General features: G+C 27.8%; 5 protein-coding genes across 7 annotated transcripts in view; 4 read left to right on the forward strand and 1 right to left on the reverse strand.

The window, feature by feature from the left end:
- The window catches only part of LOC100743722 (methyltransferase-like protein 22), a 9,435-nt gene extending 8,615 nt beyond the window's left edge, over nt 1-820 (reverse strand). The window contains exon 1 of the mRNA XM_012393942.3: nt 579-820. The gene's annotated coding sequence lies outside the window, so the exon portion shown is untranslated. The remainder of the gene's footprint in view (nt 1-578) is intronic.
- Nucleotides 821-1,046: 226 nt separating this feature from the next.
- LOC100743959 (protein disulfide-isomerase) lies at nt 1,047-4,232 on the forward strand. The gene is made up of 8 exons (XM_012391827.3): nt 1,047-1,371; nt 2,276-2,607; nt 2,701-2,838; nt 2,919-3,149; nt 3,239-3,610; nt 3,695-3,823; nt 3,906-3,992; nt 4,071-4,232. The coding sequence occupies exons 1-8, from the start codon at nt 1,224-1,226 to the stop codon at nt 4,119-4,121; spliced, it is 1,488 nt and encodes a 495-aa protein (XP_012247250.1). The 5' UTR covers nt 1,047-1,223; the 3' UTR covers nt 4,122-4,232.
- An 856-nt stretch (nt 4,233-5,088) lies between these two features.
- Nucleotides 5,089-7,792, forward strand: LOC105681035. The gene is made up of 6 exons (XM_012388420.2): nt 5,089-5,457; nt 5,534-5,672; nt 5,757-6,085; nt 6,444-6,785; nt 7,189-7,480; nt 7,539-7,792. Exons 1-6 carry the CDS (start codon nt 5,275-5,277, stop codon nt 7,790-7,792), a joined length of 1,539 nt encoding a protein of 512 aa, XP_012243843.1. The 5' UTR covers nt 5,089-5,274.
- Nucleotides 7,793-8,060: 268 nt separating this feature from the next.
- Nucleotides 8,061-11,891, forward strand: LOC100744077 (dynein intermediate chain 2, axonemal). 2 transcript variants are annotated; one of them, XM_024365285.2, is made up of 10 exons: nt 8,061-8,330; nt 8,396-8,557; nt 8,646-8,904; nt 8,972-9,225; nt 10,593-10,752; nt 10,815-10,968; nt 11,091-11,226; nt 11,282-11,428; nt 11,498-11,713; nt 11,808-11,891. In XM_024365285.2, exons 1-10 carry the CDS (start codon nt 8,142-8,144, stop codon nt 11,847-11,849), a joined length of 1,719 nt encoding a protein of 572 aa, XP_024221053.1. In that variant the 5' UTR covers nt 8,061-8,141; the 3' UTR covers nt 11,850-11,891. The 2 variants fall into 2 exon arrangements, with proteins under 2 accessions (XP_024221053.1, XP_003484419.3); XM_003484371.4 differs by having other exon boundaries at nt 8,062-8,330; nt 10,815-11,007.
- Nucleotides 11,892-13,024: 1,133 nt separating this feature from the next.
- LOC100744191 (jouberin-like) lies at nt 13,025-22,287 on the forward strand. 2 transcript variants are annotated; one of them, XM_033322047.1, is made up of 7 exons: nt 13,025-15,162; nt 15,669-15,817; nt 16,514-16,867; nt 17,752-17,907; nt 18,537-18,985; nt 19,068-20,377; nt 22,084-22,287. In XM_033322047.1, exons 1-7 carry the CDS (start codon nt 13,218-13,220, stop codon nt 22,089-22,091), a joined length of 4,371 nt encoding a protein of 1,456 aa, XP_033177938.1. In that variant the 5' UTR covers nt 13,025-13,217; the 3' UTR covers nt 22,092-22,287. The 2 variants fall into 2 exon arrangements, with proteins under 2 accessions (XP_033177938.1, XP_012240729.1); XM_012385306.3 differs by lacking the exon at nt 22,084-22,287 and having other exon boundaries at nt 19,068-20,479.
- Nucleotides 22,288-22,568: the final 281 nt, after the last annotated feature.

The following is a 22,568-nucleotide window of genomic DNA, read 5'->3' on the forward strand; positions in this document are numbered from 1 at the left end:
GAGAGAGAGAGAGAGAGAGACAGACAGACAGACAGAGAGTGTTAAATTCGTTGTGACGAGAGTTGCCAAATAATTCCACCATACTAATAATTTCCACGATACTATAATATGATTTTTGTAATAAAAATATAATAAATTACTAAACGTATTTTGAAACTTTTATTTAATATGAACAATTCAGATATTTTATATTATTAAGCTTTTTGAAATTGAAAAATAAAAAATAGATTGTGAAATTAACGTTATAATTTATTTATAGGAGGAAAAATATTGTATTTGTTACGATGTACAAAACTTATTACATTACATAAAAAACATTATGAATAATTTTTCTTTATTTAAATATTTTACTGAAAATAAATATAGTAAAATATTTGCTTTTTACATATATATACAATAAATAGAGATTTAAATTTTAATTGTTATATATATTTGAATTTAAATATTTTACAAAGGGATTGATATTTCAACCTTTTGAAATTGGATAAATGCATACCAATGACAAAAATGTAAAGTAAAATGAAATTTTTAATAAATTTTTTAGCAAGAGTAAAGAAGATATTTCACATATATATTACCTTGGCAGATTATTATAATAAAAATACATATTAAATATTAAAATACTTTTTTATTAACTAGTGGTTACATATTTTTTATGTAAATATACATCATTAGAATCTGTTATTAGTTTTGTAAGCCATGACATTATTATTAGAAATAGAACGATATTTGGAATTCGGAGTAACAGAAACAAATAAGTACTCTGTTTCCTTCATACTTAATAGTATGATATTATAATAATTATATATATAATATATTGAAAAAGCAAAAAAATAATCGTAAATTTGAATTTATATTAAAATAGAACGCAAAATATATTTATCTTCTCTGTGAAGTGATAAAATAGTATGATTAAAAAATAAATTGATATCCTAACCCTTGTATAGTAATCTTAACATTAACATCCTACCGGATTCTTGAACTTTTGCGTCGACCAATCAGCAACTCCCACGATGAATGTGATGCTGATGCCACGCATTAACCACGATCTACCAACTGTATAGTTCTCTGCATCACTGTATTTGATCACTTTGTCCGTATTCTTCAACGAATGCTGTCGGTGACTATAATCTTAATATTGTAACGGTAGACTCACCGTATTTGCTGTATTTATATCTGTCGTGGCATAACTTATCAGAAAATAACATTGTCTCCATTTAAAGATGAAGTTCTTTGCGTTAATATTTACAGTGACTTGTTACCTTACTTTTACTTTTGCGAAAATTGAAACTGAAGACTCGGTTTTGGTACTTACAAAAGATAATATCGCAGAAGCTATCGGACAAAATGATTACGTGCTTGTTGAATTTTGTGAGTAGTAGTTTTACATTTTCTTTTTAAACAGGTTTCTTAATTATATTTAATGAAAAATTGTAATATTTATTTTATTTGATATTTTTATGCATTTAAAATATAATTGAAGCTGATCCAGATGCTTGGTTCTTACACGTCACCATTTAGGAGCCGGTTTTTAAGATCGAGCACACTTGTTGACATTATTTCATTTTTATTTCATAATATATGATGGAATGTTTGTCGAATGAAATGAATATATGATATGAGTGAAAAACTTTTATATATAAAATTTATATATAAAAATTATATATAAAATTTATATATATAAAATATATAAAATATATGAAATTATTTATTTTATGTCACGAATATCGTGCGATTCATTTAGAATTATATTCATAATCCTATTAAAAAATATATGTATACTCCATATTGATGGCTTACTGCACAAATATTGCATATCCACTTTCTGTGGAATTTGAATTTTATATGTAACAAATAGTTCTTAACCATTTAGTACTCACTTTTGTCATTTTATGTTCCTAAAAGAGATCAATCCACAATTTGCAACCAATTTGATAATAGCATTGATAAAGATAAATACAATATAGTATATGTGCAATAAGCCATCGATATTTAGTTTGGTTAAATAAATATATAAGTAAAGGATGTACAAGTTACGATAAAATATATAAAAGTTTATTTAATATTTTGAATAATTAAATTTAATATATGGATAAATCTTTTGTATGTGCTTTAAATTGTGATCTATATTCTGTTATTACTATACTTGTTCAATTTTTAAATTACAATTTTATAATATAGTGATGACTTTTTAACATAATAATTAATTGCATAATTATGTCACAGAAACATATTATAGTTACATTAATAATTTTTTATGATTTTTAATATTTAGATGCACCATGGTGTGGACATTGTAAAGCTTTAGCACCTGAATATGCTAAAGCAGCCAAAAAGTTAGAGGAGGGTGGTTTCTCTGTAAAATTAGCTAAAGTTGATGCAACTGTTGAAACAGAATTAGCTGAGAAGCATGGAGTTCGTGCATATCCTACCCTTAAATTTTATCGTAAAGGTTCAGCTATTGATTACAGTGGTGGTCGTCAAGCAGATGATATTATTAACTGGGTAATAAAAAAGACTGGTCCAGCTGCTAAAGATTTGCCAACAGTTGAAGAAGCTAAATCATTTATCGAGGCACGAAATGTTGCCATTGTTGGGTTCTTTAAGGTATTATTAAAATAACAATATATTTGTTTGAAATCTTTGTTAATTGTATTATAAAACGCAAAATGTATATATGCATTTAATTATGTTAATTAGGATGCAGAATCAGATGGTGCAAAAGTATTTTTAGAAGTTGCTAATGCTGTTGATGATCATGTATTTGGTATAAGTAGTAATGAAGAAGTTTTCAGTGAATATGGAGTAGAAGATGGTAAAGTTGTTTTGTTTAAGAAGGTACATTAATTTTAATTTATTCTATTTTTCTTTATAGATATGTTAATAATATCATATATGTCATTTAATATTTGTTTTAGTTCGATGAAGGCAGGAGTGAATTTAATGACGAACTTGATGTTAAAAAATTACAAAACTTTATCTCTATACATGCATTGCCTTTAGTTGTTGATTTTAATCAAGATACTGCACAAAAGATATTTAGTGGTGATATTAAAAGCCATCTGCTTGTCTTCCTTAGTGAAGAAGCTGGTCATTTTGAAGAATATGTAGAAAAGATTAAAGAACCAGCAAAGAAATTCCGTAAAGAGGTATGTACAAATATAAATAATGTAGATATAAAGTAATGTATATAATAAATAGTATCATCATAATAATAATATTTTATGATATTGTACAGGTTTTGTTTGTAACAATTAATGCTGATAAAGCTGATCATGAACGCATTTTAGAATTCTTTGGTATGAAGAAAAATGAAGTACCTGCTATGCGTATTATACAACTTGAACAGAATATGGCTAAGTACAAGCCAGAAAACCCAGAATTATCTAGTGAAAATGTTTTGGAATTTGTAACTGCATTTGTTGAAGGCAAATTGAAAAAACATTTGCTTACACAAGATTTACCTGAAGACTGGAATAAGAAACCTGTAAAAGTTCTTGTTGGTACTAACTTCCATGAAGTTGCTTTTGATAAAACGAAGAACGTTTTAGTTGAATTTTATGCTCCATGGTGTGGACACTGCCAACAATTAGCTCCTATATATGAAGCAGTATGTTTCATTTACATATTTTTCACTTTTGCAACTTATAAAATGTTTTAACAAATGTTTAAATATAATGTGATACATTTCTAGCTTGCAGAAAAATATAAAGACAATGAAGATTTAGTTATAGCAAAAATGGATGCTACTGAAAATGAATTAGAAGATATAAGAATTGTTAATTATCCTACGATTACTCTCTACAAAAAAGAAACAAATGAAGTAACGATTTCAGATTTATTAATATTTTAATGTTTATAACAATCTTAACATATATAAGCATCCTAAATTGAATAAATTTTAGGCTGCATCATACAAAGGTGAAAGAACACTTCAAGGACTTTCTAAGTTCATTGATTCTGATGGTACTTATGGTCAAGCCCCAGAAGAAGTTCGTAAAAACTTTTAATTCATTTTAATTGTATTGTAATAATATAAGATTATAATTGATTTTACGTCATTTTTACAGGCTCAAGAAGAAGATGAAGATGATGATGTGCCAAGAAAAGATGAATTATAGATATATATCATTATAAAAGAGCAAATTTAATAATTTCTCATAACTACTGTTTATAAACTTTGTAATTCTGCTTGAAAGATATTAATTTATAGAAGACTTCTTAATCATTCATTTCTACTTAAATTTATGAGTCAAGTTCTTTCAAATTATATAATTAATTGCTAAAAATTTATTTACAATTTTCCATATGTTTATATATATGCATATACATTTACATATATATGTATGTATATAAACATAAATATATGATTGGCATATTTCAATTACAATATATACTGTATCTGACTGAATTTCTAATGTGATAAATTGCATATATAGATAAAGCAATTTATTTTGTACGTTTTAGGTTTAAAATATATTTTGTCTGAATGTCTGATATGAAAATGAACTGTACGTCAAAACATTCTTCACAATTAGGGCAAATACGTCATTGGTATCGTTCTTATATTTTTTTGTAACTTTGCCCTTTGAGAATTATAATATTTAGATACAATACCTTTATCTTGTGATGTTGATGTATGAAGGACATGACATATGAAAAATCATTAAGCTAAGGTTTCCGCAAAATCGTAAATCGTGTTTTATTTTTATAAGAAAACTTTGTTTTTTATTAAGTAAACACACATACGCGTTCGTACATTAAACGCATATTAAAAAATATCTTTAATACAGTAGGGTAGCTATTTTAAATGATCATATTATCAAAATTTATCGTTAATAAATACATTTCCATTCACAGTATTTATAAAACTATAACGGTTTTATGAACATTTAAGGTAGAAACGATTTTAATGTTTTTCTGAGTTTAGTTAAGTAAAAATTTTATAAAATGAATTATATATATATTTACCTTCATCTCATTTCCACAAATAAATCCATTAAATCACAATATCTGTTTTACTTAATAATATGTTAAAGAAGGTAACACATGTATTAGAAAGAATTGTAAAATATATCATAAATATATTGTATCTACACGGTATTTTAGTACATAAGAAAACCAGTTAACACTTTGAGTGATATATCACTTTTTTATTCTCTTTTATACTATTCTTAATCTGTAATCTATCTTATGTAACTGATATGTTAATTGAATTTTTATTCACCGATTTTTATCTTTGTTTGTTAGAAACAGCAAGATTTGAAAATAACAATGGAAGACTCGTTTAATTTTTCGAAACTGACTAAATTTTTACATCAAACCTTGGTACTTACAGAAGAAGTAAAGAATGTATTAAAATCAAATTGTGATGAAGCAATGTATTGTTTAAAACCATGGTACACGGGAATACATTCTCAACAAGAAGTTAATAAAGATATTTGTACTTGTGTCGAAGTAAGGCCGTTATAATATAGTTGTTTTATATAATTTTTTATATCAAAATTATGTTAATTTTTTTTCTATTTAAAAGTCCAAAGATGAAGTTCAAGAAATTGCTGCAGATATTAGTAGAACATTGATACAGACACAACAATTGCGGGAAAAATTATCTTCTAATATCACGGGAAGAAAAACAAAATATTATGCTTATGAATGTTTCCAAGAAACTGGTAAATATTTAAAGAAATTATTAAAGTCATTTAAAAAGCAATATATTCTTTATCTTACTTAATTATTACGTTTGTTATCAATAGTAGGAAATAAAAAACAAAAAAAGGTAAAAAGTTTAAATATAAGCAATAAAGATAAATATTCGAGACAAGGCCTTTTTGGTATAAAATTAAATGTTGAAAAAGCAAGTATTGATAAGGGAGTACAAAATGAAGTAACACAAAGAGATGTACATATGACATCTAAAGAAACCAAGAATGCTAATAAACAAACAATATTGCACTCAATGAAATCGTCAGAAAGCAAGAATTTCCTTGCAATAAATAAAAAGAATATTAAAAATATAACGGTCGTTAAAGACATTAATCGCAAAATGAAAAATGATGTTAAATCTAATACTTCCATAACAGAGGTAATTTTTTGTGATACATGTGTATGCATTATTTTCTATATATTACGCATTAATTGTATTCGTCTACTTTAATAAAATTTAAAATATAGTAATTTTTATCATGAAGTTTATCATATATTCTATTTACACAAAATACTTTTATTTACATAAAGGTTGTATATATTTAGTAAATACTTGAATATAAAATATCATAAATAAACAATGTTCTAAAATTTTGACATTTTTTAGTTTCATTATGATATTTTACATACAGTAAAATATAAAACAATATCAACTTTTTTAATTATATGAGTGTCTCCAAATTTAATTATTGCATACTTAATTAGTCGCTATTTAATATATTTTTGTTTTTATACAGCCAAAATTTATCAAATTTGGTCAAAGAAATTCTGCAGCATCAACTAGTGAACTGAAATGTCTAATACAGAAAATGTCAATTAAATCTGATAATTGTACACTTCCTAATGAATATAGAATGAAGTGTCCATTACACGAAGATACAATTTCACAACGTACTTGTGGACAAAATTTAACACTTAGGACTATTGTAGATAGTTTAAATACAATTGATATCCCCGAAGAAATAATTAAGTCATTGAGAATTTACCATACATATTTGAATACTGAATGTACAGAAAGATCATTCAATGAAAAACAACAAAAAGTGTTACATACATTTTTGCTAGAATTTAATAAAATGGTAAGTAAATATAGAATTTATAAAAGTAAACTATATATATCTATATATATACAGAGTGGTTGGTAACTGGTGGTACAAGCGGAAAGAGGGTGATTCTACGCGAAAAAAGAAGTCGAAAATATACAATAAAAATTTTTCGTTTGAGGCTTTGTTTTCGAGAAAATCGACTTTGAATTTTCGCTCGGTACGCGTGCGGTACGGTATAACGGATCTCACTGTAGATCGTTGTCTCGATGGAAAAATTAAAAATAAAAAAAATTAAAAATAAAAAAAAATTAAAAAGAAAATTGTTATTCTATATTTTCGACTTTTTTTCGCGTAGAATCACCCCCTTTCCGCTTGTACCACCACTTACCAACCACCCTGTATACTCCATATATAAATATGTAAATGTATATTACAGGATGAAATTGCACAGAACCAATTAACACACAAGAGTTATATAGTAACTGCACTTCTTAAATTTATTTCTTTATTTCAAACTCTTTCCTCTAAAAACATAGGGATTGATGTAGAAGATATTAGATCACTGTATACAAAATTAAGATCTGCATGGAAAATTTATGAAATGAACGAATTTAAAAATAAACAAATTTTTAGAAATGATATATGCAAAACACTACATACTATTTCTAATATAACAGAATGCATATCAAATGGACTTTGGAATCTTTTTTATAATCAAAATCTTGAAGGTACAATTGTATTCTTTTTCATAATTAATATGATATTTTATCTTAGTTTGTTTTCTAGGGATGTCCAAAATATGTTGTATGCGTTATACAAATAAAGATCAGTTATTACTCTTCTTTGATGTAATGCAACAAGTACAACATATACAATACTATGATGATTTAATGAAGATTATTGGAGAAGATGTGCTTCCTAACATGAACATCTTTCTTGATTGTACACAATTAGAATATGTAAAAATGTATAAAATGATTTCTATTCTTTACCAAGGTTTAAATCCAAAAATTCCTATTTTAGTAAGAACTGATAAGTAAAGATCTTAAAATTTCTTATTATTCAGAAATTGAGCATTGATGCATTTATCATTTATGTTACTATAGCAACTAGAAAACAGAAATATATTGGTATTATTTATACATGCAGTGTACGATTTCAATGTAATATACTGACATATTTTTTAATATCAATAAAGTAAATCTAAATGATTAATTTATAAGTGATAATAATAAGTGTTATTTTAATTGTTTAATAATTCATTCTTCTATATTAACTTTTTTGAGATCATGTTTAAAAGTATATTTAAAAGTTTAAATAAAATGCTTGTATGAGTTATTTAGTTTATTAAATAGATTATTGATTAGATTAAAAATGAGAATTTAAAACATGAAAAACATCAATATGCAATACACTTATACAAAAAAGAGGTTACAATTTGGAAAACAATGTAACTTCACAAATTATGATAAAGTAGAAGCTGATATTAAACCACATGCAGAATCTATGACTCACTATATTCAAATAGATCCTGTAACTCAAGGAACTCAATGTAGCAAGATATATTCTGTTCATGAGGTATAAATTGATGTTGAAAATTATTTATGTATATATATTATTGTTATTGTTAACAATATATTTAGGTAAATACAAATACTGCAACATTCCGAGATAGTGGTATATATCATTCTGAAGGTGGTTGGCCAAAAGATTTAAATGCGAAAGATGTAGAACAGGCAGTGAGATATAAACGCAAAATAGAGAAAGATGAACTGTATATTCATACAATGCTTCAATTGTTGCCTGTAATAATATTTGTCTATATTTTCAACTTATTTGTTTAACTATTTTACTATGAATGAATCCATGACTACGCGTTCCAATTATTTTTAGCCGATGGAACAGTGTATTTTACAGAATAATGTTTGCAATATTTATGAACAATACTTCAGTTATATGGAACCAGTTTCTTTAATACAACGAGTATATTCACGTACAGTGAATGTATATCGTGATATTTTACCAATAAAAAGACAAATAACACATCTTTCTTGGTCACCGGATCAAGGAAATCGTTTTGCAGCTAGTTACTGCAATATTGACTTTAAAAACGCAATAAATGACAATCCTCAGTCATATATTTGGGATGTAGGTAAGTTAAATAAAAAATTTCAGGATATATAAAGAAGACTGAACAGGTTTATGGTCCAAATTTATAGAAAATCCAAATACACCTTGTGTAATCTTAAAACCATTTTGTCCAATTTTAACATTGGAATATAATCCTAAAGATAGTAATATACTGATTAGTGGCTTAATGACTGGTCAAGTGGCTTGTTGGGATATTAGAAAAGGATCAGAACCAATTGAAACAAGTTTAGTGGAATTTAGCCACAGAGATTTATGCAATGAGGTGTTATGGATAAATTCTAAAACTAGCACAGAATTTTTCAGTGCTTCCAAAGATGGACAAGTATAATAGGATATATTTATTTATTTATTTATTCTTAGTCCATACCTTTCAGCTTTGGACGACTTTCTGTTTACATCTCTTATATAATGCTCTTACATCACTTATATATCTCTTACACTAGCTCTTCTATAATTATATACAACTGCTTATACTTATTTATTGCACCTTACTTGATCTATCTCTATGTACTAACTTATAACTAATGCTTATAACTAAGTGCTCTTTCCTTCTTTGGCTTTTGCTTCCTTGCTGTGCTCCCTTCCTGTCGTTCCTCCCCCTCTTCTGCTACTCTTCTCTTCTCTATTATCGGTTTCAGTTCTGCCAGTCCTTCTCCAGTCTCATTTAGTGTTTCTACCATGTTCCTTGCTCCTCCTGTTATCTCACATTCCTCTAATATGTGTTTCAAGTCCTCTCCTTTTTTGCATAATCTGCATCCTCTTTCTCCCTCCTCTTTCCAGTGTTCCTTTGCCCTGGTTTCGTTACCACATCTAAATCTTGCTACCATACTTCTGTCCTTCCATTTCATCTTTCCTTCTAGATACTTTGATAGCCCTTCTTTTGCTATGTTTCTGTAATATCTATTGTACTTAGATTCCCTTATCCTTTTTTCCCTCTCCTCTGTTTCTCTCTTCCTTCTTTCTTCTATAATTTGGTTTGCTGTCATCCTTTCTTGTCCATCTCCTGCCTTCACTTGTGTTCTTCCCTCTCTCGCCTCTTCTAACCTCATCTTTCTTTTTCTTGCTCTTTTTCCTTCTTGGCCCTTTCCCCAATTCCTTTCTCTCTCCTTTATACACTCCTTTACTAATTCCTTCTTCGATTCTAAGGCTTTCTCCTCATACCTTACTGCTCTTTTCAGTGCCTTTTCTCTTATTTCCTATATCTTGCACTCCTCTCTCAAAATGTAATTCTGTGTTGTTGTGTCTAAGCCTAGAATCCATCTCACGTGTCTCCTTTTTATTCTGTCTAGTCTCTCTTCTACGTTCCATCCCCACACCTCCGCTCCAAACAGCGCTCTCTACCAGTGCTCCAAACATCCTCATTCTCCTCTTGTAGTCCCTTTTAAATATCCTTTCTCCTACGCTCCATGTCTTTTTCATCGCAATTATTGCTCTCTTTTTTCTGTCTTGAATATGCTTCTCATCACTTCCTTTTTTCTGCAGTATGTACCTTAAATATCTTATCTCGTCCACTTCTTCTAGTTCTTGTTCATCCCATCTCCATTTTCTTTGTTTCCTATTGTTCCTTCTCTTTTCAAACACTACTATTTTAGTCTTCTCCATGCTCAAGTATAACAGGATACAAAATGAAATAAAAAAAGTACATAAATGTAATATGTAAATTAATATATAAATTTAAATTAATTACAGATAATGTGGTGGGATATCAGAAAATTACAAATGCCTACAGAAACATTGGTAATAGATTTATGTAAACCTGATGATCAAAATATTGATAGAGCAATTGGAATTTCAGCGTTACAATTTGAACCATCTATGGGTACACGTTTTATGTGTGGTCTTGAAAATGGTAACTAAGAATTTTAATTCACGTACTTTTATTTATATCCTGATATATTTATTTGTACTCAGGTATAGTAATATCAGGAAACCGCAAGGGGAAAACTTCAAGTGAGAAAATTGCAACAAGATTCAAGGCACAATATGGACCTATAATAAGTTTAGAAAGAAACCCAACATTTGTTAAAAATTTTTTAACAGTTGGTGACTGGACGACAAGAATATGGTCTGAGGATTGTAAAGAATCTTGCATTGCATGGACACCGTGAATATATTTAAAATCATTTAATTTACATTTATATTAAAATTGACATAAACTATTAAAGTTTTATTCAAATTATATTTTAGTGGTCATAGAGATTTTCTAATGGGTGGAGCATGGAGCATAACACGATTTTCTGTTTTTTTTTTAATAAAAATGGATGGAACTCTGGATGTATGGGATTTGTTGATTCAACAAGATTCTCCAGTTCTTAGTGTGAAAGTATGTCCATTTTGATGTATTATTCATATTTAAAAATTAATATAACATATCCTAGGTTTGTGATGAAGTGCTAACATATATAAAACCACATGAACAAGGACGATTAGCAACAATTGCTAATAAGAAAGGAACAACATTTTTACTTGAATTTTCAGAAGCATTAACAGCTAATCAAAAAAATGATAAACTTTTATTTACAGCTGTAAGTTCTATTAATATTATAATGTCTAATTATATTTTTTCATCACATTCATATAATTGAAATTAACAGCTTCTTGATAGAGAAACGCGCAGAGAAAAGATAAAGGAAGCTAAAAATAGAGAACAGAGATTGAAAATGAAATCCCTTCGAAATATCAATACTGAAACTGAATGCACTACAGGAAGCACAAAAAATGATGAGAAAAATCTAAAATGTTCTAATTCTAATACTAATGATGCAGTACTAATACATTGTGAAGAAGTCTATGATAATGCTATAAAGGCAGTAAGTTTGAAATGTTCTTAAAATAGATATATGTATATAGTTCAATACATACAAGAATAACAGTTAATTTTGTAATTTAATTATGCTTTATTAGGAATTACTAAAAGAAGAGGGAACAAATAATGAAATATCATAATAAATATGCAATGAATGAAATAATAAATAAATTTTTATTATATGTATATAGATTCAATAAATTCTTACATTTCTGTATTTTAAGCTTATTTTGTTTATACTATTACTTTGGACATGCATATATTTTTAATTTGTTTTATTATAATCTCATTACAATCATTTAAAAAATGATTTTACAATGAATAATTATACGCGAAAAAAGAAGTCGAAAATATAGAATAAAAATTTTTTTTTTAATTTTTTTTTTTTTTTAATTTTTCCATCGAGACAACGATCTACAGTGAGATCCGTTATACCGTACCGCACGCGTACCGAGTGAAAATTCAAAGTCGATTTTCTCGAAAACAAAGCCTCAAACGAAAAATTTTTATTCTATATTTTCGACTTTCTTTTGCGTAGAATCACCCCCTTTCCGCTTGTACCATCAGTTACCAACCACCCTGTATAATTATACTAGTGCTTGTACCATATTCATATTATATTATAAATATTTGAAAACAAAAATTAAATTTATTTATATTGATTGTTGTACACCTGTATCATAACGGCATAAACTGAAGTTTCCGATCAATTTTGCTACCTGCCGCGTGTTAGTTACGGAGAACCATATATTAATATTTTTTTAACTATTTATTTTTAAATGATTTATGCGTTCAAATTTCATCTATAGTGTGCATATAAGTGTTATAATATAATAAAAAGAATTAATTGCAATGTACATATTAATTGCAATACAGCATACTATTATAATTTTCATAGAAATATAAGACATATGAAATTATACTTATATCTTTAATGTGTTCAAAAATTCACTGCATAAATAATTTAATGCATTTGATTAGTGAGGGAGAGTCAATGATATTAATATAAACACTAACCAAACAAATTTTAAGAACTGCAGATGAAGATTCACATAACCTCCAAGAAATTTTACTTTGAAGAAACAGATAAGAAGAATGAAATAAAGCATATTTTTGCTAGTAAGACGTAAAAGGAATGATATAGAATTAATTCATATTATTGCACAATTCATTCAGTAGTAGGAAACATTAGAGAACAACAACAAACAAAAGATTTTATTTATTTTTCAAATAAAATATTTCCAATAATGTATGGTTTATTTGCCTCACTATCATGATATAATATGTTTATTGTAAATATACTACACACAAAATACTAACAAAATGTAAGCAGCATTATTTGCAAATATTTATTAAAAGGAAACAAAATGTAATTATATTAGAAGATAACATATACAAATACCTCGAATATAGTTTAATAATTTTAAAAATCAAAATTCTAATGAAAAAAATTCCATTACTATAAAATCTTAATTAGACTCACAATTCAACTAAAAATAAAGTGGAACATGGAATTGCAAATTGCATTAACAAAGAATAAGAAGAAAAGACAAAATGAAATGAATCTGCGACCGCTCATAAATAAAACTAACTACAAAACTAATTTTCAAGATAGCGACGATGAGCATTCGTTTTCTAATAATGCAAATACCACAGAAGATATGGAAGATTCTTTTCCAATGTTCAATAGAGATACGTCCAAATTATTTACTAATACAGACTCTATGAATTCATCGGAATTTGCATCGAAATCAGTGGACGTTATCGTTGATGTTCATCAAGAATATAAAGAAGAAGAATTACATGATAATAACATCGAACATGGTGGAGCATCAAATAAGAAAAATTCATTTTTGAAGGAATCCGAAAATGTGAAAGCATTTTCGACAAAAACCAATTTAAAACATGAAAATTTTTCAAGAGACGATGATGATATAAAAGTCGTAGATTCGTTAGATTTGATAGAAGAATTTGGAGAATCTCTGGTCACTAAAAAAAATGGAAAAGAGATTCAAACGGCGAGTAAGAATAAATTAAGCGATAAATTAAGTAAAAGGAATATTAATCAGTCGTCTGTCGAGGGAAAGTTACATGGCAGAAAAAAATGGATTACGCCGAAAGATGAGAAAGAAGAAGTAAAGAAACCAACGAGAAAACGATGGTCGAAAGATAACACAGTAATTCGATTACCAGAGACTAGGAACACTTCTTGGACAATTGTATCTTCAGAAAGTGCATCTTCGTTTGTTCAACGTTCAGAGAAACCACTACCAGCAACTAGGTCGTTCCTGAAGAAATCATTGTTCGGGTTTGATAATGAGGCCTTCGATTCGGAAGAAATTCTCACGATTGAAACTGATCATAATCGAAGCAACCCAAAAATCAGGATGAAGAGAATGGTCCACAATCCAGAACAAATGGAGCTTTCTACTTTCGATAGTCGAAGCATTCGAAATTCATTGAGCGAAGAAAATAAGAGTTTCAAGGAAACAGCGATTGTGACCGAAGATTTGAAGGAGTCTGCAAATTTGGACAGTGAAACGTCTGAGAATCGAAGGAGGAATGCAATATTAGATGTTGAACGTATTGATAAGTTTAACCGCGGTGATATATCTTTGAAAAATAGAAGGAATCGTGGATTAAGAAATAAGAGAAGTTTCGTAGAAAAGAGTAACAAAAATACTTCTAATAGTTCGAATAGCTCTCAGAGCTTGGAGGAAATCACTGCGCAATCGGATGACGATTCTAAGGAAGTATCGATAAAAGATGATCGATTTTTGATAAGAAGTGGTCGAAAGCATTCCGTTAACAGTCGAAGGCATTCCAAGGAAAATTCACTACCTGTTACTGAAGATGATCTCGATGAAGATCGTTTAAAACATTCTAGTCAATATTCGATGACTACTTCCGAAAACGATGATTTTGAAGAAAATCGTGCTAAAGCAACTAACGATGAAGCTAAGTTAAAAAGGTCTAAAACAAAGAAAAAGGAATCGAAATTTATAGAACATCAGTTGCGGAAAAAGGACAAAGAAAAGAGGCTTTCTAAAAATTTGACGCCGAGTGTCAATGTCGAAGAAAGTTCAAAAAGGAAGAAAAAGAGGAAGAAGAAAGACGATATAAAATATATATCCGTAACGATTCATAGAACAGATGTGTTGGAGATTGATTACGTGACGAAACATCCTATGGTAAAGGTTCATATAGTAAAGGCTGAAAATGGGAAGTATTTGAAAAATGAACATGGCGCGTGTACGTATTTGCAGCCTGTAATAACTGGGAAGTTTGACTTCAAAGAGAATAAGTCTATAGTTCCGGTATGGGAGGAAGAACTTATCTTCGAACATGATTTCAAAGAGCTTTTGAAAATCGATAATGAACAGGTTGTAATACTTTTTGAAATCGTCGATCTTTTGAGTTTTGCCGAGGCCAGCTTCAATTATGATAAATTTGGCAAGTGTTTTGGTTACTATATATGGCGTATATACATAGTTAAAATCTAACATTTAGTTTAGAAGAATCGAGAAGCTTATAACAAAAACGACCACCCTTCTCCATGTTTATATGTTACGTTATCCATGTTATAATACATTTCAGTCCTTTTTAACAAAATATATATAGGTAATATTAAACAAACATATTTATTATATTTATTATTATTATAATTAATACTAATATATATAATAATTGTAATTAATATTACATTAATTACATTTTATATTATAATTAATTATTTTTATAAAACCACTTAATCTTCATTCGATAATAAGTCAGAACACAGATTATTTTTCATAATTTCGATTTCACAATGCTATGAGCGTCGTTTTTAATTACTGAAAGGGATTATTATCATAAAAATCGATATATCTGATAAGGGTCATCTTTGTTATAAGCTCCTTCATTAGTTTTAATTAATTTAGGATTAAAATTAATCGTTTGATTTTATTCCGTTAAAATAGGTCATGAAGGTTGTTGGTACAAGGTTGCATGGGCTTTTTTAAAACCTGTAGGACGAAACCAGGTATTACATATTAACAAGAAAGTCAGATTACAACTGTATAAACCTCGAAAGAATTCGCAAAAATTTGATAGATTTCATACGTGTGAAGTAAGTGATTACTAAGTGAATAGGCATAACGTAAACATTATTATTTTCGTCATTAATGACTCGATCAAAATCCTTTTTTATCCTAAATATGTAACATGATTTTATAGGACTGCTTTATCTCCTTTCTATGTAAATTTTTAAGGTCAACTGTAATCTTTTATATTTTCTCTTTGCTTATCAGACATTGCTAGCAGGCGTTGACAAGAATTTAAAATAAAGATATTTTTATATTTTAATGTGAAATAAATTTCATTTTAATATGTACATATAAAATTTTGATATATATACTTTTATTGAAATATAAAAATGTAATCATATATAGATATATTTTTTATCTGTATATAAGATCAGTTATCAAATAGATATCAAATATACTTACATTATCTGCTAAAATGTAATTTAGTTAGAAGATTACAAATACAGATGCACAGCGTGATTTTATTTTTTATTAGAACTGTCATAAGATATTATAATAAGATGAAATTTACTTCTAAACATTAACACGCAATTTATTACCTTTGGCATATTTCGTTGTCAAACGATGTATGTAGATAAGATAAAGGAGAGACTATTAGTTTTATCAATTTTAGCAATTATATTTGAAATCACTTGAAACTTCGATGATTCGTGTATTTAATTCTAATATATCATTGATGAGATTTTAAATACTTTGAATTTTCAAATTGAATTTTCTAGGTATATACGTGGTGGAAATCGAACGTCCGAGAAAAGTATCCTAGCAGTTTATTTGTTACCGCAAAATCCATCAACCAGCCTAAATTAGAACCTGTTCTTTATCGGCAATTATCGTTATATGATTTATCCAACACACGTAATGAATCACATGGGATGTCTGTTCATACTTCAAACCCTATAAACTTGCCAAAATGGACTAGATTAGCCGCACAGTCATGTAAAATACCAAATGAAATTTTCTTCGAAACGGATATTGGCGAAAATGGATGTTTTTACATTGCTTTTAGTAACGACGGCAAATATTTGGCTTGTTGCTTTTCCGAAGAGCACGACTATCCCATTGTCGTCTACGAGGTGAATATTAAAATTTTTCATTTTTATTAATACGAAGGGTAAAAGATTTTGATACGATTACATATCTTCTTATTCCTATTACGTTCTTTCGGTCATTTTCGGTAATCTTTCGGTAATTGGAACAAAAATGAGAAAAGTATGACTGATTTCTTATCTCAATTCTATATTAAGATGTTACAAATTCTTTCTGTTTGCTAAAATCAGAGCAAGATTGAAATATAAAAATTCGAGGTTTGTAGCAGGATTAAACAGTAAAAAGTGTAATACTGAAGAAATAATCTTATTAAGCATTGAAGAAATAATTCCAAGTATCATCATTAATATATTTGTTGTATATATGTTGAGACCATGTCTTATGATAATTTTCAAAAAAACCAGTTAAATATTCTTCATATATTTTATTTTTTTTAGTAATCAATGTACAAATGATCTGGATTGTTTAAATATTAGATTATATTTCCTGTGATTTTAAATTGTTTTCACATATTACAAATCAATTAAAGGGATTACAAAAGTTTTAGCAAAAAATTATTTAATCCTTATACGTTCGATTGTATCTTTGTAAGTGATTCATTAACTAAATGATAAATATATTTTTTTTGAGAGATCTGGTTTCAAATTTTAGTACATTATGTCTTCTTTAAATAACTATTCGAAAAACGAGTTTCTACTATTAATAAGTTATACACAATTTATAATTATATTATTCGATGATTAATTTCAGTGTAAAATTCATAATTTTATTAAGTTTGGTAGAAAACACTTTTATACATTGCAATAAACACAATTGTACAATTTCAAATTTGTCAAAATATTTCCATGTGATGTTACATATTATTATATTATTTCGTTACGAATATTAAAGTTCTTTTAATTGCTGTTAGGTTGAAGCAAAGAAGATCTACGTACGGTTTTCAGGACATAAAACTTTCGTTTACTCCCTCAACTGGTCTAACAATGATAATTATTTGCTTTCTGTTTCATCTGATCAAACTGCTCGTATTTGGGATGTACAGAATCGAATTGTAGAACATATACAAGTAAGAATTTAAACATATATTAGAAGCTAACAGAAGGTAAATGAGATATATTTATTTCGTAAAATTTTTTAATTTGGGTTTCGTCCAGCATTGTTGTTATTATTAATATTATGTCTAAGTTAAAATTGATGTTATGTTTACACAGAATGTCTCATTTCTTGACATTCTGATTAGCGTTGCTATTATTGCCGTAGCGAAAAATGTTTCATCCATATACATATATAAATATATGTGTTAACTGATAAACTTAATCAGTTAAGCAGTGCATCCTGTGTAACTCCTCTTCCCACTCAGAAAACCTCCGTAATTTCCTTTTCCAACTTTATCACACTCTTTGTTTTTTCGTACATTTTCATAATCCCTTAGTCCTTTACTTGTGCCCACCTACCTCAACATCGCGTTCAACCCTCATCTGTCCACTCTGTTGAACGTCGCTTTCAAATCTGCAAATAAAAAAACACGAATACCCTCCCTCTTAGTTTATTCAACTCCTTGTTTATTACGTAATGATTATGTTATGTTAATATATATTATCATGTTTTCCTTCTGTAGTCTTCACTCAATAATATAATTAATTTCATATCACGATGGTAATATCAATCGAAATTAAATTGTGTATCTTTCAACAGATGATGCCTCATCCATCCTACGTGTACTGTGGAAAATTTGATCCCGATATTTCTTCGATAGTAGTAACTGGTTGTTACGATCGCATAGCACGTATTTGGATAGAAGATAAGAAGTCGAAAAATTGGGATCTTAGCCAAGAATTAGAGGGTCACGAAGGATTTATAAATTCTATGTATTTCCAGAAGAATAGTAACTTATTAACAGCAGATAGTGTCGGAATAATAATCATATGGGTGTTGAAAAAGAGTAGAAAAATATCATCCATGAAAGAATGGTACATATCACGAAAGATAAAGGTCAGAGAAATCGACGGTATAATAATTAACACAATTATTTTACATCCCTTGGAATCCAGACTTCTCGTTCATTCACGGAACAATGGGTTAAGAATGTTAGATCTCGCAACTGGAGTAGTATTGCAAAAGTATAATGAATTGAATAATCAAAGGTATTCTTCATCATATAATTTTACTTTTAATGATTCATTCTTGTCTGATTTCCTTTACGTTATCTTGAAATATTTCTTGTAGGATACAATCAACAGCTTGTATTTCTCCATGTGGCAATTTGATCTTTTGCGGTGGCGAAGATTCATCTTTGAACGTGTGGAATTTAGAAACCGGGAATCTTCTCGCAAAATATACGTTTGATCGACATTATCGAGCAGTGACTTGTGTAGATTATCATCCATACGACCACATATTAGCTTTTTCGACTTTTGGTAGTTCTGCTTCGGTGAGAATTTTAAGATTTAATAAAGATGGTACGGGTGAAGATATAGGATTAAGAATGATGAGAGAGACTGAAAACACAGTGAATAATAGTGATGTTCCCATGAGATTCCTAAAGACATCCGTAATGCCCAAAGAAAAATTAAGATCGAATAACTCAAAGAAAGTAATCGAAGAAGCTTCCCATACGAAAGAAAAAAGCTTACAATCTAATCGAAGCCATAATTCTAGTTTTCTTAAGTTTTCTGATAGTGTTTTCGAAAAAGATAAATACAGCGATGTAATGTACCATGATACAAAGATGAAACTTCAACGATTAAATGAAGCTGGACAAACGATGAAAAGTCGCAGTACGAATCGTTTATATAATATTATTGAAAAGATTGATAGAATTTTATCAAATTCATCAAAATCGTCAGGTGATATTGAATCTGGGAGGAATTTTACCCTCCTCCAACAATCAAGTGAGAGTGAAGTCTTAACGTTTTTAAATGAAAACATAGAAAAACAAAAGAAGAAACTGAAAAAAAATAAGTCTGCGTATTTAACTATCGAAGATCAATCCAGTTCTTATTTTGAATCAAATACAACAAGTAGTGACAAACCGAAAGTTGTCGAATGTTATACATTACAAAGTGAAAGAACAAATGATTGGAATAGGAAGGAGAGATCGAGAAGCGCGAAGGAAATGAGAAACAGTAATATATCTAGGGATGACACAACGAAAACTTTTTCCGATAGCGCCACAAATTATCAGAAGATTAAAGCATATGACGAAATCACTAAAACTCTATTACAAGAAAATATCGAACCGGATTTCGTTATTGAAATGGAAGAAAATAATAAAAAGTCAATAACTTATAAGAGTAATCGTCTTAGAAAAAACGATTCCGATTCGACTGATAGTGCTGGAACATATATCATAGAAAAGAATGATATAAAAGGTAGTGATAAAGATTCGACGAAAATGTTTGAAAATAGAAATATAGATTTAAATGATACAGAGAACGATTCGAATATAAAAGATTCCAGAAGCGGTAGTTCAGTACTTAGCAGCGCGACTTTTACTATAGAGAATGAAATCTCTATATCAACACCAAAGAAAAACGGCAAATCTAGTCTAAAATAATACTTATTTAATAATATAAACATAAATATCCAGTATTTATTACCATTATTTAATTTACAATGTCTTTACGTATTGTCATATTTTATATTTACGATTTTGTCATTTAAAAAGCGTATTATTTCATTACTTTTCATGTGTGTATTTTTCATGAATTATCAATACATTTTAAAATGAGCTATACTATGCAAAACTTCATTCCTGTAATGGTACTCCTTGTATAGCTTATTAATAAATGTTTCGTTTAATACATTTGTTATAATTTATCATGCAATGATTATTTTCACGGCAATCAAAATGCGTTATAATGCATGTAATTACAATCATAACGCATTTTTGCAGCTGTTCATGTAACTAGATTAATTTTTTTTGTTATATGAGAATTTGTTAGCACTTTGCATAATTTATATACTCATTCTTTAAATTGCTGAATTGATTGTACAATATTCAATTATAATATTCGATCAGAGATTAAATTAGAAATTTATTAACAATCCTCTACTGACTTAATTAAATAATTTCATTTTTTTTACTATCCATATCTTTTTTAATTAAAAAAATTTATTTTCCATGGTAATACATTTAATTTGACAAACTTTTAAAAATAAGTGTATACAAGATTTATTAATTAATATTTATTAATTTCTTATAAAAAATGTAATATATGAATATTTTATTAAACAAATTTTTTGTCATATACATGAAGTTGGTTCGATAGTTAGTCATAAATATCCACAAAAAGATGTTTATATTGTCAAAGAATAATGTTTCACATTACTTTCGTGCAGTGCAATTAATGAATTAACATAAAAGTTATTTTAACGTAAATAAATCCTGAATCATTTTTGTTTCAAATATGGGATCTTTTTTTGGAAGAATAACTAAAGTTTCTGTGAAAATAATTATTCTTCCCTTTCTGTATTTGACATATTTATATGGCACGTATTTATCGAATGTAATTAACATAGCGCTTGTAATTTATCTCTTAATCATATTTAAATTAAGTGGTCTAGAGATACGTTTTGGAAATGAAGATGATGAAGAGGTATGCAATTTTTTGTTCATTAACAATAAAATTCAGTTCGAAATCCAAAGAATGCAATCATTTTCAGAAAGTAATTATTTTTTAATAGATATTCTGTATCAAAATATCGATAATTTGTTTCTATCAAAATTCGATTTTAATTTTCCATTTAAGATTGATTTTAATTTTTCACATACGCATATTTCATGAATAACAAATCTACTATTCGCTACTACAAATAGTGTCTCCAGTAACAGTCTATCAATTAATTAATGCTTTCTTAATTAAAAAAAAAAAAAAATGAAAGTTGAAATTATTAATGGTTTATTCCTAGATTCGTTACATACATGTAATTAAAAAGTGAATCTCGCGAAAAAAGAGAGAAATGGGTAGTATATTGACAACTTTGGCTACCATTGGCATCAGCATCATTTTTTATCCTTTCTTATTCCTTTGCTATGTTTATATTCTTTTCATCATGATCGTTTTTAACATTGTACAATCATTCTATATTTTTCTTATAATGTTACTTAGCGGTCTCTCGGATAGTACAGTCATTGATTAAGATTATGTGAGTTGTTTATCATTTATAAATAAAAATGTGATTTTCAACTATTTGTCGATTTATGTATTACACAAAGTTTGCATTATTGCCTTACTTTCAGGACTTTGAAGATGCCGAAACTAATATCGAAACTGAAGATACTGCCCAATTACAAAATACTTAAAATTTTCTCGCGATTATCTGCAATTATGTAAAAATAACTATATAAATTTATTATTTCATTCATACCTAACTAATTAAAATGTACAATATTCTTTACGAAATACGTAAATAAAGAGTTCATTTTGATGAACAAAAGTATTAATTTTCGTATTCAATTTATCAGTAAATTGTTTTATAGAGAAGTTAATTTTTAAGGTTTATATACATTAAGAGATTTATACATATGTATAGAATGATTTTATACCTGCCTTAATTACCTGAATTTTACTATCCTTATTTTTTATACTAAAACATAATATTTCACTTTACTTACTTATTCACTTTATTATTTATCTATTGTCAGCGACACAATTAAAGTTAATTTACGTAATTTAGTACACACGCGTTACATAGTTATTACAACACGTATTATAATAGTTATGC

Source organism: Bombus impatiens, unplaced genomic scaffold (genome assembly GCF_000188095.3).
Source record: "Bombus impatiens unplaced genomic scaffold, BIMP_2.2 scf_0008, whole genome shotgun sequence".
Taxonomy (NCBI): domain Eukaryota; kingdom Metazoa; phylum Arthropoda; class Insecta; order Hymenoptera; family Apidae; genus Bombus; species Bombus impatiens.

Coding starts and splice junctions, on each gene's coding strand:
- LOC100743959 (XM_012391827.3), top strand. CDS start 1,224: ATGAAGTTCTTTGCGTTAATATTTACAGTGACTTGTTACCTTACTTTT. Junction 3,611..3,694: donor TAGCTCCTATATATGAAGCA/GTATGTTTCATT, acceptor ATACATTTCTAG/CTTGCAGAAAAATATAAAGA. Junction 3,824..3,905: donor ACAAAAAAGAAACAAATGAA/GTAACGATTTCA, acceptor AATAAATTTTAG/GCTGCATCATACAAAGGTGA.
- LOC105681035 (XM_012388420.2), top strand. CDS start 5,275: ATGGAAGACTCGTTTAATTTTTCGAAACTGACTAAATTTTTACATCAA. Junction 5,458..5,533: donor ATATTTGTACTTGTGTCGAA/GTAAGGCCGTTA, acceptor TCTATTTAAAAG/TCCAAAGATGAAGTTCAAGA. Junction 6,786..7,188: donor TGCTAGAATTTAATAAAATG/GTAAGTAAATAT, acceptor TGTATATTACAG/GATGAAATTGCACAGAACCA.
- LOC100744077 (XM_003484371.4), top strand. CDS start 8,142: ATGAAAAACATCAATATGCAATACACTTATACAAAAAAGAGGTTACAA. Junction 8,331..8,395: donor AGATATATTCTGTTCATGAG/GTATAAATTGAT, acceptor CAATATATTTAG/GTAAATACAAATACTGCAAC. Junction 11,227..11,281: donor CTCCAGTTCTTAGTGTGAAA/GTATGTCCATTT, acceptor AACATATCCTAG/GTTTGTGATGAAGTGCTAAC.
- LOC100744191 (XM_012385306.3), top strand. CDS start 13,218: ATGGAATTGCAAATTGCATTAACAAAGAATAAGAAGAAAAGACAAAAT. Junction 16,868..17,751: donor ATCCCATTGTCGTCTACGAG/GTGAATATTAAA, acceptor AATTGCTGTTAG/GTTGAAGCAAAGAAGATCTA. Junction 17,908..18,536: donor GAATTGTAGAACATATACAA/GTAAGAATTTAA, acceptor ATCTTTCAACAG/ATGATGCCTCATCCATCCTA.